Source organism: Falco biarmicus, chromosome 6, assembly GCF_023638135.1.
Source record: "Falco biarmicus isolate bFalBia1 chromosome 6, bFalBia1.pri, whole genome shotgun sequence".
NCBI lineage: Eukaryota > Metazoa > Chordata > Aves > Falconiformes > Falconidae > Falco > Falco biarmicus.
In genome coordinates this window covers 64,253,155-64,266,429 of record NC_079293.1, presented here as the reverse complement: position 1 = coordinate 64,266,429, position 13,275 = coordinate 64,253,155, and the positions used below count along the sequence as shown (strand labels likewise).

General features: G+C 41.3%; 1 protein-coding gene across 1 annotated transcript in view; it reads right to left on the bottom strand.

The window, feature by feature from the left end:
* The window catches only part of LAMA4 (laminin subunit alpha 4), a 104,806-nt gene extending 102,896 nt beyond the window's left edge, over window positions 1-1,910 (bottom strand). Inside the window, exon 1 of the mRNA XM_056343062.1 lies at window positions 1,307-1,910. Within this exon, the coding sequence (XP_056199037.1) occupies window positions 1,307-1,507 (201 nt within the window). The 5' untranslated portion in view covers window positions 1,508-1,910. The remainder of the gene's footprint in view (window positions 1-1,306) is intronic.
* Between the last annotated feature and the right edge of the window lie 11,365 nt (window positions 1,911-13,275).

Sequence of the window (13,275 nt, the reverse complement as noted above, 5' to 3'; positions counted from 1 at the left end):
ATTTCATTGAGGGACTTTCCATGCTGTAAGCAACAGGTGGCAATGCAGCTTCCTGGGGCTGATCCCAGGCCAGACGAGAGAAGCTGTACATCCCATGTCATGGAGTCCATCCAAGCCTGGGATGGCTCCCGAGAGCCCCTGTGCCGAGCAGAGCAGGGTTTAGCCTCCAGTTTTCTCACACGGGTCATGTTTCGTGCCGAGTCCCTGGCAGGGTGGGCAGGCGTTTCCTGAGGCTGCCCAGCTGCTTGGAGCCACTGCAGCAGTGGGGGTGAGCTTTGCCCAGCCCTGCCAAAACCCTGGCTGTCTGAAGGGCTTCTGCACTTATTTCCATGGCTGTTAGTTCTGGCAACTGGGCTGCAGGGGGAAAATTAGCTGTGTGATATCGGAGATTGTGATCTTGATATTGTCACAGTGACATGGCTGCGCTAATCTCACCTCATTTTTGGATGTTATGCTAGAAGAACTACTCTTTCCCTTCCCATGACCTTATGTAACTTGATTTGCCTCCTACTTCGTATCTCCCACGCATGAGACATTACTGTCCCCACATCCCAGTGTATGCTGGAGTAATTTATTGTTTTCTTAAGCTGTATTTTTAAGTAGTTAATTCCTGACACAGCCTTGCTAGAATGAGGAGTACCAACCAATCCCCAAACACCAGGGTTGCAGGAAAACTTTTCATCATCAAATTTCTTCTCAGATCTCTCTAATTTCATTTGTCACTAATCCCAACCTAGTAGTTTTTGGAATTCTTAAAATCTCTGCAGGTGTTTTCTCTGCAGGCAGTTTTCTACACTCATTTGATTTATTATCCCCACTCTCACTGTGAAAAGGAACTTCAGATTTTGAAGGTGGATGGCATTCAGAGACAAAAGCACAAACTTCTGCAGGACAGTGTTTGCCATCAAAAACCAGACTCTATTTCTAGAAGTTTAAGCGAATTACAATTGAAACACTACAACAAGGCAAGCAAAAAAATGTTGTGACAATTAACCCTTGTAAAATAGCTCTGTTTGGACAGGCCTGTTTAGTTATGTTGGCAGGAAAGTCAGAGACATGCTAAGCCAACCTCACTGCAGAGTACAGCAGCTGTCTGCTCACAGCAGGCAGGGCATGTGTACATTTTGAAGGCTGAACTGTATCTCTCCAGTCCCGAAATGCAACGTCTCAGACCCCCTGCATAAAATTCTCCGGTATCGCTTTAAGGATCAAATGATTAAGCTAACATTAACCAGATGGGAGCTTCAACACAGACATATGAAAGCAGAAAAGCGCAGACACCAGAGAGAGAAGGGAGTTACTGTACCTCAGCAAAAGGCACCCAACTTCCAGTAGCTACTGCCTGCTGCTGCCCTCTGATAACAGTGGCTTCTTGCACGCTGACCGCTGAGCTACCTTCAATGTCAAACTGAAAAACGCCTCCCTCACTCGAGGCTGTGCTGGAGGAGAAGCATCTCAAAAAGAATAATATAGGAGAAACGAGGGGCCAGGCGGAGATCAAAGCCATTTCCTCCCCTTACATCCAGCAGTGGTCTTCTAGCGTCTCAGTAATTGTTTACCCTCTTCTGCAATCAGCCCCCCTTGGCTTAGTGGTGCCTCAGTTATTTTAACTTTCTTTCAGCATTCAGTTTCCAGATGTGGCACTTCAAGGCAGTCTAACCAGATCCTGATTTAAAAGAGAAGAAAAAAAAATAAAAAAAGGAAAAGAAAGGAAGAAAAGAGCTTTTGCTGCCTCCCTCGTTCACTCTCTGTGCCTGTGGCTCCTCTTTTTCCCCAGAGGCTCCAGCAGAATAACATACAGATGGGCAGTGCTTAAGCAGAGAGTGTCAAACAGAGATTGTATTCCAGGAAAGCACCGCTGGCTCCCCAGTCACCTTATCTCCCCATGTCAGGATACAGACTGACGCTCGGCTTGGTGCTCTGGCTTCCTTCACATGTTCACATCATTCCCTTTTTTACCTTTTGTGCTGAGACCCTCCCACTCAAACTTTGCTGTTCAGAAAGTGAGGTCACCCCTTCCTCCCCCCTATGCCACCCCTCCCAACTCCATCCAGCCGCTCCACAGGAAACATTGACTCTCAAAACTGTTTATTTTTTAACATCTCCAGTTTATTCAGTGGAAGGCAGAAAGGTGCCGATTTTATTAAAAAAACCCTGCTAGACCAACCTTTTCTTTTGGCAGGGGGGAAAGGAGGCTGTGAGTGGGAAGAGGAGGAGGAGGAGGAGGAGGAGGAGGAGGAGGAGGAGGAGGAGGAGGTGGAGGAGGAGGGAGACAGCCTGGCTGTGCCATGGGCTAATAGGGCTAAGTGGTTTCTCTAACATGCTTCATTCAGACCCTTTCCCTCCAGCCCAACTCTCAGCTTCTCATCAGATCGTGAAAAAGAATATCGTTCATTGCAATTTTGGAAAATTACTTCATTCCTCAGGCTCATGAACTTTTATTTACAAAGAGCATCTTGTATTCCTTTTTCAAGAGATGCTTTGTGAGGCCCTGGTAACAAGGATTGCAGTGTGTGTATGAAAGTGAGTGGAATATATTGCCCACAACTGACTTAATTTTATGACTACAATCTCAAAAAGACAACGCAGTAACCCCTGCTAGGTTTTGGGACGAAGTCAGGGATAATTATACTAGTGTGCACCACTCCAGCCCAGGGCTCAGCACCCCATCCCTCAGCTGTCCTGCGTGCAGGGGTTTGTAGCACCACTGGCCTGTCAGGCTTCGTTCTTGAATCTTAACAGTAATTGGCTTATCAGGCTTCATTCTGCAAGTGTATTCCTTCTTCCTCCCTCCCTCCCCTCTTTCCTCTGACTGAAGATATTCTGAACCAAGGGAACAGTCAGTAGAGAATTAAGGGTAAAATAAAGTATTTAGGTGATCTGTTAACTCCGGCGCACCTGTAAGCACGACTTTGAGGCCATAAATGCTGAGCAGAGGGACTAGAAAGAACTTAACCACCAAGAAACTGCTGAGGCAGAAAAGGTGTAGCTGAGCAGGTAAGGCCCCTCGAGCTTGTGGGACAAAGCATCACACCAGCAGAGAAGAAAAGTCTGTGTAACCGAAGGCTATGAGGTTCAGGACCAAGGTTTGTAGGAGGAAATAAAAGATGGCAATGGTGGTTGCAGGTCATTCTGTCCTGACAGCAATGGAAACATCTCTCTGTTACCTGGACCTGATATGGTGGCAAGCATGCTGCCTCCTGGGAGCCTGAGGGCGAGACATCTCTGAGGGCTGCCAGGACTTTTCTACCCATTTCTGCTAATGGCAGTCCTGGGAACGGCCTGGAGCAGGTCGGAAGGCTCAGGGAGCAGATGGCCAAGCAGGCCCCAGGCCTCCATGAGGTTCCCATTAGGCCTCCTGCTATAGGAACAAGTTTGAGGTGTAAAGATAACATTAAAGCAAGGACAAAAAAAGAGAATGAACCATCTTGACAGTAAGTTACAAAATCACCACCCCTGTGGTGGCAATTGAGATTTTTAACTACCTGGTGAATTGTGCAGCAAATTACTAGAGTATGTGTAAGACAGTTTTTTTAATACTTTTTTTTTTTAAAAGCAACCACCTTTAAGTAGTTAAAAATTAAGTGCTTATAAAGCAATCTTTTACATCTGCTCCTGGTCATTAGGGAGGAACTGCTGACAAAATGACAGAGAAAGATAACTTGGGGAACAGTTACTTAAGGTTTATAAACCTTTGGATGGGAAGAACAGGAAAATTAAATCTATGTATTTCTGGCAGTCAGTCTTCAACAAATTCAGAGACTTGGGAGGAAAGTTCTATTGCCCAGTAGAAGAAGGAATTGAAGGAAGTAAGTGGTCTGTAAAGAAATAACATGAACCAGAAAGGCAGGAAAGACAAAGATTTGGCCAAACTGTGAGCTCTTTCTAAACCTGAAGCTCAATAAAGGAACATGTGGGAAGTGAAAACTGAGACTGCATGTGAGCATGGGAAGTACTTATCAAGATTACAGCACTTGAGGTATCCAGCTTTCATATTGAGCTGAAAGCTGGAAGGCAAAGGCAGAAAATGAGATGTAATTTTAAAGACAATAGGTGTGAGAGGAGTATGTGGCAGATCCTCAATTCAATATCCATCAAAGAGAAAAAGTTATCAAAGGATAAATCTGAGAAGGGAAATTGTTTAAGGTGGAAGACTGTATTAAATGGCTTCTTGAGGGTTTTCCTAGGTCTGTGGGCTTTAGTTTTCCCTAGAAAGTCATTAGCTGTTATGGTTTTGGCTCTGGAAAACAAGGTTTCTAATTACAGTGGAACAAAAATAAGGTGTTGCACTGTTTTTCTACAATTGATTGTGCCTTCAAATATTTTTTTTCTGGATTGCATTGCAACAATGAAGAAAAGGATTCCTTCCAGAAGATTTTGGGAGAATTCCAGTAAATAAAGTTTCAGAATAGAAGACTCTTTAAAAGAGCTTATTTCAAAAAGGTAATTTGCAGAGCATATAAGGTTTCTTTGTGTCTTCTCATCTGCCTAGTGATGTGGTTTGGGTACAGTTTGGGACTGGGAGTACGTCAGAAGTATCAGTATGTAAGAGGTCCTGGAGACCAGTGGTAGGTAGGTAGTCATTATGCTGAGTGATTCATGGTTTTGAACAATTAATTCAAGGAATTAAAATTAATTGAATTATTAAACCTCGATAATTTAATTGGGTTTTTAAAAAGTCTTATTGTAGGGATGGTGAAAGGAAGCTGAACAGTGTATTCATGTATATTTAATTTAGGTCAAGATCCTGCAGTCGTGTATATGAGTCACATAATGACTTTGAAGAGTTCAGGGCTTACATGTTTGCACAACTCGTATTAACTAAGTAGTTGTATTGCGAACCAACAGCAGCATTTGTGGGGCAGCAGCTACAAGGTGCCCTGGACTGGTCCAGCTGGCTCGACAACAGATGGAAACAGCCCACAGTGCCCCAAAACATGGCTCTTCTGCTCAAACAGCTGTTAAAAAGGGCAATAGCTGCTCGGGCAGGAGATACTGGAGAAGAGACGTGAGGGTGCACTGAGGACACACAAGAGGAAAGATATGAGGATGCAAAAAGGGGACTTGTGGAGAACTGCAAAGAGATGCATTTTGATAAATGAAATGGAGGAGATGTGGTAGGGGTCATTGCTGGGGAGATGGCTGGTAATGCAGCCTTGGAAGGATGCACTTGTTGCTTCATAGGGTGCCCAGCTGAGGGTGACCCACACCAGGGCAAGGAAACCCTGAGGGAGTGCAGCCTGTGTGTGATCCATGCAGGTCAGGGACACCACTGAAGGTGTTGATTAGGAAGGGGCTAGGAAGGTGTTGGACAGAAAGTGACCTGGGGAGAGGGAATGCAAGTATTTCTCTGTGTGTTTGTTTAATAATTTGTTTTCTTGCTCTTTTCTCAATACCAAAACAAGTGATTAAACATTTCTGTGTGTTTATTTCCAATAAACTAAATTATGTGAAATGCCCTGAGTTGAGACTGTTTTGCCTGTGACAGTAGTGAATATGGAAGTCTTGTGAATGAGGTGCTGAATGAGATATATTCAACCAGAGCAACTGTGAGCTTCAGGAGCCTTGCTTAGTGCAGCAAAATGCTCATCTGCGCCCTCGGAATTCCACTGAGGGCCTTTCTTCAAGTGTGTATCTGCTTTAGCAGAGCAAGAAATACCATTAGAAATATCATTAAGGATGCTTAGATTACAAGTTTTTCAAGTAAAACCTGACTTTTATTGCACATACGTAGCAGATAATATAATGAACCTTAGTGTATGATGAAGGTGCCCCAACTAGTAGGTTATCAATAATGGAAAAACTCTGAAACACATTTACAGAAAAGAGAAAGTACCTTCCTTGAAATGGGCAAAAGTTACCAAGTGAAAACAACATTGTTACCCATCACATCTCTTTAGGTAAAATTGGAACAAAGAAGTTCATATCTCTATAAAAGAATTCACAATCCTAATTTACAGCACTTAGAGAGGTAAAATTGTAATTATTCTCAAGATCAAAGTCTTAAAAAAAGGAATATGTCTGCTTAATGTCTTTGGAAAATTAGAGCCTTTTAAAAATCTTAGACTGGCCCAAGGCATTAAAAATCTGGAAAAATCTCATGTTCTGAATGTATATAAGGAAGGAAATACAGATAACTTCAAATGGCAGAATTATTAAATAATAAATAATTTATTCTTATGAAATACAAGACATCAAGAAAGACATCTTTGATTACAGCTTACAGATCTAAATATTAGTCCCACACCAGAAAAATTATAACTAAAATCTTTTGAGCAGAAAATAATATATATCGTTTAATTTCACTAAATGTTGCTATAGAGTGGAACATCTTGCTGAACAACAACTGCTTACAAAAACTGTTTCCTGCATTTAATTTTAAATGTTTTAAAATATTGTTTTCCTTTTCAAAAACTGCAGATTTGTATAGAAATTCAGAAAAACTAAAAAAGTGCATAGGTTACTCATAAAACCACAAGATTCTGAATGTAAATTTATGCTGTGATGGACTTCCAGTTTCTTTATCCTTGGCAGAGATGATGTGGGTGTGTTACGTGAGCAGCCTCGGATTTGGAATGGGACTTCTTCAATATGGCAGGGTACAGAAACAGGAGTTTCTCCTGTTTTCACAGTATCATCTTCTGTTCTTTTTACTAGTTCTTTCTCCATCTTTAACATTTGGTTTTGATTCACTGTGACAGACAGCAGGATTAGTGCAAGACAAAAGGAAGAATCCAGTGGAAGGCTAATTACAAATAACATATTCAAAATTAACCAATCTCAAGCTGTTGTGTGTGGGCCACTGGTGGTTTGTCAGGTCCCAGTGGGAGATCTGCAAGCAGTCTGTCAAGCTCTATTGCTGAGTGTTACCAGTTAAACATTTGTTAATGTTGCATGGTGGTCCAATGGAAATGTTGACAGATGACTGCTGTTTGCAATCCAAAATGTTTTGGAATCAGTTTTCAAAGTACCTTTATAAAGGTTAGAAGTTGTTGGCAACATAGCTATGTATCATCAAATGAATTATCAATCTACAATCTGCAGTAGAAACCTATGTCAATTGAGGAGCAACAAGCAATAATTTTTCTGTCACAGTTCATGCCAGAGATAGATGCTAATAAAATCTCAGCTATGCAAGCAAAATGACACTTTTGAAAACTTTTTTCATGTGTTTGGATCATGTCATACTAGGAAAAGTCTGAGTGTGGTGATTGAAGATAGAATTTAAGCTGTAGGGTTCAAAGATGGCATATCTTCAAGTTGCAGATCTGCTGCAAGGAAGCACAAACATGTTCTTTGCTTCTTTGCCATACTAGTTAAGGGCACCATCTAAAGGATTTCCCATATGACAACACTGTAAAGCCAACAACTGTCATCCTTCGTGTTATTAGTTACTGGCAACACTGCAATATGACTGAATCCAAGCTTTCAATGAACCTTGTCGTGTTTCTTTTCTGCCTTGATACTTCTGACCATTTTTTTCTGCTGTAAAACTCTTCAAATTCAATTAAGCATACCAAAATCTTTCAGGTCTGATAAAAATGCCGTTATTCCTTAGAACTACAGTATTAAAGGCAAGGATGTTTACTGAGAAAGATTTCTCAAGGTTTCCACCTCTGGAGTGCAACAGGGAAACAGCTGCCTGTCTTTCTTGCTAAAAGCATTGACCTTGGGAACTGTGTGGACCTTGTAAGACTAGAAATGAACCACAGAATCACATAATACTGGAAAAATAACTTGAAAAATTCAACTTATACTAGTCACTAAAAGTCATCAGATTTAGAACATTGATTTTCCCAATCCGGTATCCTCTTCCCACTGGTAGCCAATAAGCTACAGCATTTTCATAGTTTTTTAATGTACTCTTTTAAAGTCTTTCAGTACTTACAGTAATTTTTGTCATCCGCATCTGAACCCCCTGGTACTCTTGTTATGTCATTATTCCTGTTGAATGGCCTGAACTATAGAGATTCTATACTACCATTAATGATATTATATATTTAATTCCTTATGGATCCTAAGGTTCTGTCTGCTTCTGAGGTAGACTTTCTATACAAATTACTGAGGGGGGGTAAGAGGTGCTAGCCCAGTCTCCACTGTAGAAGGATGCATGAGAAAAAGAAAACACCGTCATATGTAGTGTTGCATAAATAGCAAAGGCTTTGTGATCTTGAAAAGTGATCTAGAGTGAACTAGAGGAGACAGGCTGGAGGGATGTGGGTGAAGGGGCATTTCAGGCATGGGGACTGTTCTTCCTGTGTTCTGTGGACAAACAGTTAATTTTTTTAATTTTCTGTTAACAATTCTCTTGCCATCTCGGCTGTGGCAAGAAGACCAATGTAATATTCCAATCATTCAGTTTCTTGTGACCCAGTGTTTGGCTCTGATGCCTTGGCTTGCGCACCCAGCACCTAGTATTTCCAGATGGTTTCCCATCTAAATTCTGGGCATGTCTGCTAATCTTTTAAGATAAAATAAGCCAAGACAAATCAACTCAGTCTGCTATAGCCAGGAAAGTGATACCTTCTGCTAGAACAAAATAAAATTTTAAGTGAGAAATAAATAAAAAAGAGATATTATTTCTACAACAGAAATGGCCTTGATTTTATCAAATATACTTGTAGGTTTGTGTGAATCTATAGAGGGAATTTGATTAGGAGGGAATAGGACAATTGTATCTTGCTCATAGATGATGATGATGTTTAATATCAGTAGACACTGATAAAGAAAGTTGTGGCACTTTAGCATAGCAAGATTGTGTTTATTTGGGTTATTGGTAGATCTTACTGATAACAGCAACACATCATACAGAAGAGAGTGGATGGCCCTGACCAACAAAGTGTCAACAGATTCTTTTGAAATCAATAGGAAAGCTTCAAAGTCAGAGATTAACTGTTAGACAGACACATGTTTTGACCTTATGTAGAAGCAGATAGAGAAACTGATGTCTTATTATAATTAATGAAGTCACACTGTGTACTAGTGAGGACAGAAATTACCAGTGGGCACTCCAGCATAATGCAGAAAATCTAGGGTGTGTATGGTGAATACTTTTCTGCTGTTAATTGTGTACTCATTTACTTCTGAAAAAAGATTACATAGGGAGAGAGAAATATTTTGTACATTTTAACCACATTTAGACTAATAAGGGAATAATGATCCAGTTCAGATAAATCCTTCTCTTAAAGTGAAGGCCTGTCCCAAGTTCAAAATTCTTTGTAGGTTTTTTTCCTTTTGCTCTTCTCCCTGCATTTCTTCTCCAAATCACCAGAGAGATTCTTCTTAATTTGTTAATCCTTCATGATTTCACTTGTATCCTTACTGCCTCTGAAAATTTCTTTATTGAAGAGCCCTGAAAGCTGCAGAAGTTCCTTTGTGAGGCTTCCCTCTCAGTCTAATTTTTCCTCTCCTTGATTTTAGCTTGGGTCCTCCCCTGAACGCTGGGCACTAGGTCTAGCTGCTCTTCCTAGTCAAGTAAGGAAGAGTTTACTCTAACAATAACAACAAAGAAGATTAAAGCAGAAAAAAAAAATCCTGATTGCTTTATTTCTAATCAGTCATCCTCAACCTGTTCTTGGTACTCACACCCTGATAAACTAGCATAGTTATTGTATTCCTATACAGTGCAGCATTTCCTGTTGCATTTCCCGTTGCACTATGCTTTGACTTGCACTGGCTGTTTTCCTCTCTGTCTGGGGTCTTCAGACACTTCCCTTTCTCTCCCAACTTGCTTGTCTAATTCAAGCTGCATTTTTTTTTTTTTTTTAAATTCTCCATCCTCCCTCCAGGGAAGCTTCCCCACCCTTCCTCAGTACTCATTTGATCATAATAATGGAACGCTGGCTGAAAAAACCAAGTTGCATAAAAATTCACACTGAACTTTACAACCTCTGCAGTCCCCATAAAACAGCTTTCCAAAACTGAAAAAAAAAATCCCCACCCAAAACCCAGACCCTGGAAAACTGGCTAACAACTGTCCCACATCCAGCAGTGCTTAACATAGCCTTGGATGTGAAGTCACACAGAAGTAGATATTCCGTCTCGCTGCTGGAATGCTTCCATGGATCCTGCATGATCAGCACAAAGAAGAAATTGTCTGAGATCCCTTCAAGTTTATCCTATGCACTCCGAAGGTGGTGCTGGTGGCCAGAAAGGAGTATGTCACCTACAGTTGACAGCAAAGATGTAATCAAACAGAGCTAACTGAAGTAATACTGAGAACACTAGCAGTCTAACCAGGGCAACAAAGCATTTAGTGCAGCTGGTTTTCTGGCAAGTTATGTGGGTTTTATAGCCTCCACTGACCTCTGAACTTATCCTGACATGTCCTGTCATGCTAGATGTAACAGAAAGATAGCAGTTTGGGTTTGCAAGAACAATCTTTTCCAGCCCTGCATGTCCCATAGGAGGGCATCGCAACACCAGCCAGCTCTGTCTGCTCTGTCATTCCCTTTTTAAGCATTACACAAGTTTAAAAATTGCTCTGTGCCAGCAAAGCTTGAAAACAGCCTTAGTTGGCTTGCAGAGCAAGCCTAAAATGCAGTAAAAAAAAATCTCTACTTGCGATGGGAAAGAGAAATGTTGCCCTGTAACATAAACAGTTCAGCAAGGCAGATTCAGAACATTTATAAGTCTAGATTTTTGTGCCACACCTATTGCTGTATGAACTGATGGGGAATTTTTCAAATCCTTGGTTTCTCTAGTACTGATTTACGTTTGAGTGGAGGGAACTGTGAACATGCTCTGTCTTAACTTGCTGGTTTTGGATGCTAAAATTACTTCTCCTGAATGACCCAGTAAGCAAGAAGGAGGAATAAATTTTGATTGCACTATGCCACCTGTATTCCTGACAGCTTAATTTGATAATGTCAAGTCTGCAGGCACTAAAAGAAAGCTCATGAAAGTCTTGATTATCTGATGAAGGGCACTGACTAGTATGATGCAATTAGCTGAGCTCATCGATTATGATGGACAGCTGGAGCTCTCTGGGTATTTCCAAAAGAGCTTAATCAAAGGCATCAGAATAATAGAAGCTCTCTAAATGAGAAAGGCAGTGAACTAAGACAGTTAATTATTTTTCTTTTTAAATTTGTTGTTTTTATTATACTTCTCATTTGTCCTTGACATTTAAGTCTCAGCCACAAATGAACATAACTGTACTGTTGATTTCACTTCAATGAAAAAGAGTTTTAATTTGCATAATAAGCTGAAAGTACTTGTATGAAACTAAGACCTGTAATAAGGTGAAAAAAAATTCTCACATGGTTTTGCAAGATTGTCATGTCCTGTCTTAACAGTAAGGGGTGTTTGAAAGCCACTTTCACATACAGTAAACACTGGTTTTCAGATATTTTTTTTTTTTGTGATCTTCACCCTGGCCAACTGATGGATTCAATAGAATAACAAAGCAATTCCATTTGACAGGAGGCACAATACCAGCTAACCCAGCTTGTCTGTTAGCAACAGGGCTGGCTGAGCAGCTGGCCCCTGTCCCACTGCCAGGAAATGCTGACGGCAACAGCTACACCATTTCAGCTGCTAACTGGCTCCATAGCGAGTCTTGATGGCTAATGAATTGCATAAGTGCTACCCAGATCTGTCCAGATCTGAGGAAAGAGAACAGCAGCTTTGGGACGTCAGCTGCTTTGAGAGACACCCTGCACCACTGAAAGTTTCATTATAAATGTATGGGTCATGCTCTGTCTTCAGTGACTTTCCATAGTGTGATAACACACATCAACCATGCTGTGTTTTCAGGTAAAGCAGAATTAAAAAGAATTTAGGAGACACCAGCATCTTTTGGCTGGCACAGTGTTTTGCTACGACAGCAGCCAGTCACGACGGAGCCAACAGACAGAGCAGTGTGCATGCATGTTGAAAATTGGCTGATTTAGTTGCCTACCCACACATACAAATGAATCCTGGTAGCTCCCTAATTGCCAAGCTGTTAGCTATGCAGTCAGGCAGCTCCAGATTAAGCCAGTCCCTTCAATTTTAGACGCTTGCTTTCATAGCTCTGAGGAAGTTCACGTTGCTTTGTCCACTTTTATTAAGCTATCAGAGATCTGAATGTGTACGCATGTGGACAAGCATTGTGTAAAACTCCAAACAGACCAGAGCGCCGAGGCAACTGCCCTTAGGTACATGTGCTGTGTGGATGACCAGAGGCATCTGTTTCTTCTCTGGTGTCTTAGGCAGACTGTATCTGAAGGAGGAAAAGCCATCTGCCTTTAATAAGAATCAGAAGCTTTACTTGGTGGCTTTTTCCAAGTAGTAGAAAGTTATTCAACTGGGATGATCACGAACATGGTGTGGTGAGTTTTAAAGGCATATCTGCAGTATGTTTCTGAAGGTTGTATTGATGGTACAAGCTGTTGCTTTGGGGGAAAGCTGTCCATGTGACGTCCCTCAATTGTGTGTTGGAAGTTCAGGCTGCCTGGGAAGATCTCACTGCTAGATACCTGACATTTGGAGAAAGAGTGGACTATTTAGATACCTTTGGTAATGTTTCCTTGGATTTCTCTAAGGTTTGCACTAAGCTCAGATGATTCTTCTGGCTAAGCTGAGAATACCTTTCTGAGAAACTAATCTTCATAATCAAGGCGAAGGACATAAGAAGACTTGATTTCTAGCTGAAAGTATTTAGCAACCCTAATAACTGGGTCAACAATGTGGGTCTGTAACTGTTGGCTACCTGGCCAGCTGGGATAACTGCCTTATAACCTATGATGAGAGTGGATGTATGCCACATGGACTCCAGCTTCAGTACTCGCCTTCTGTTACCACAGAGCTCGTTGCTGTGTGCTGTTTGAATGGAGCAATCCAGTCAAGCTATCATCTGCAGCGTAGAAGCAGTCAGGACCAGTTGACTCCCTCATACAGAGGCAAGGAAATAACAAACCACTCACTTCACCAGTCATTTAATTCTGCACAGTGAGGTATGCTCAGACTTCTTAGGATCTATATTTATTTTAAAGCAATGCCAGTGGATGCATCCCAGTTCCCCTGACTCAGAGTCTGCTATATCATTCCAGCACACATACTGTGTCTCCATAACATCACCCATTACCCTGGTAATTGATGGGAAGTCCAAGTGAGGCTTGTGTAGCCAGTATCATTCTGGTAACTCCTGCCAAAGCTGCAGGATACAAAGCACTTTATATGTTCTTGCTTACCACTAATCTAATGGTAAAAAATATGCCCTATCAAAATTCCTGGTATGGGGACAACAGTAAACCCACTAACACTTTGACACCCTGCCCATTGTGGTTTCCA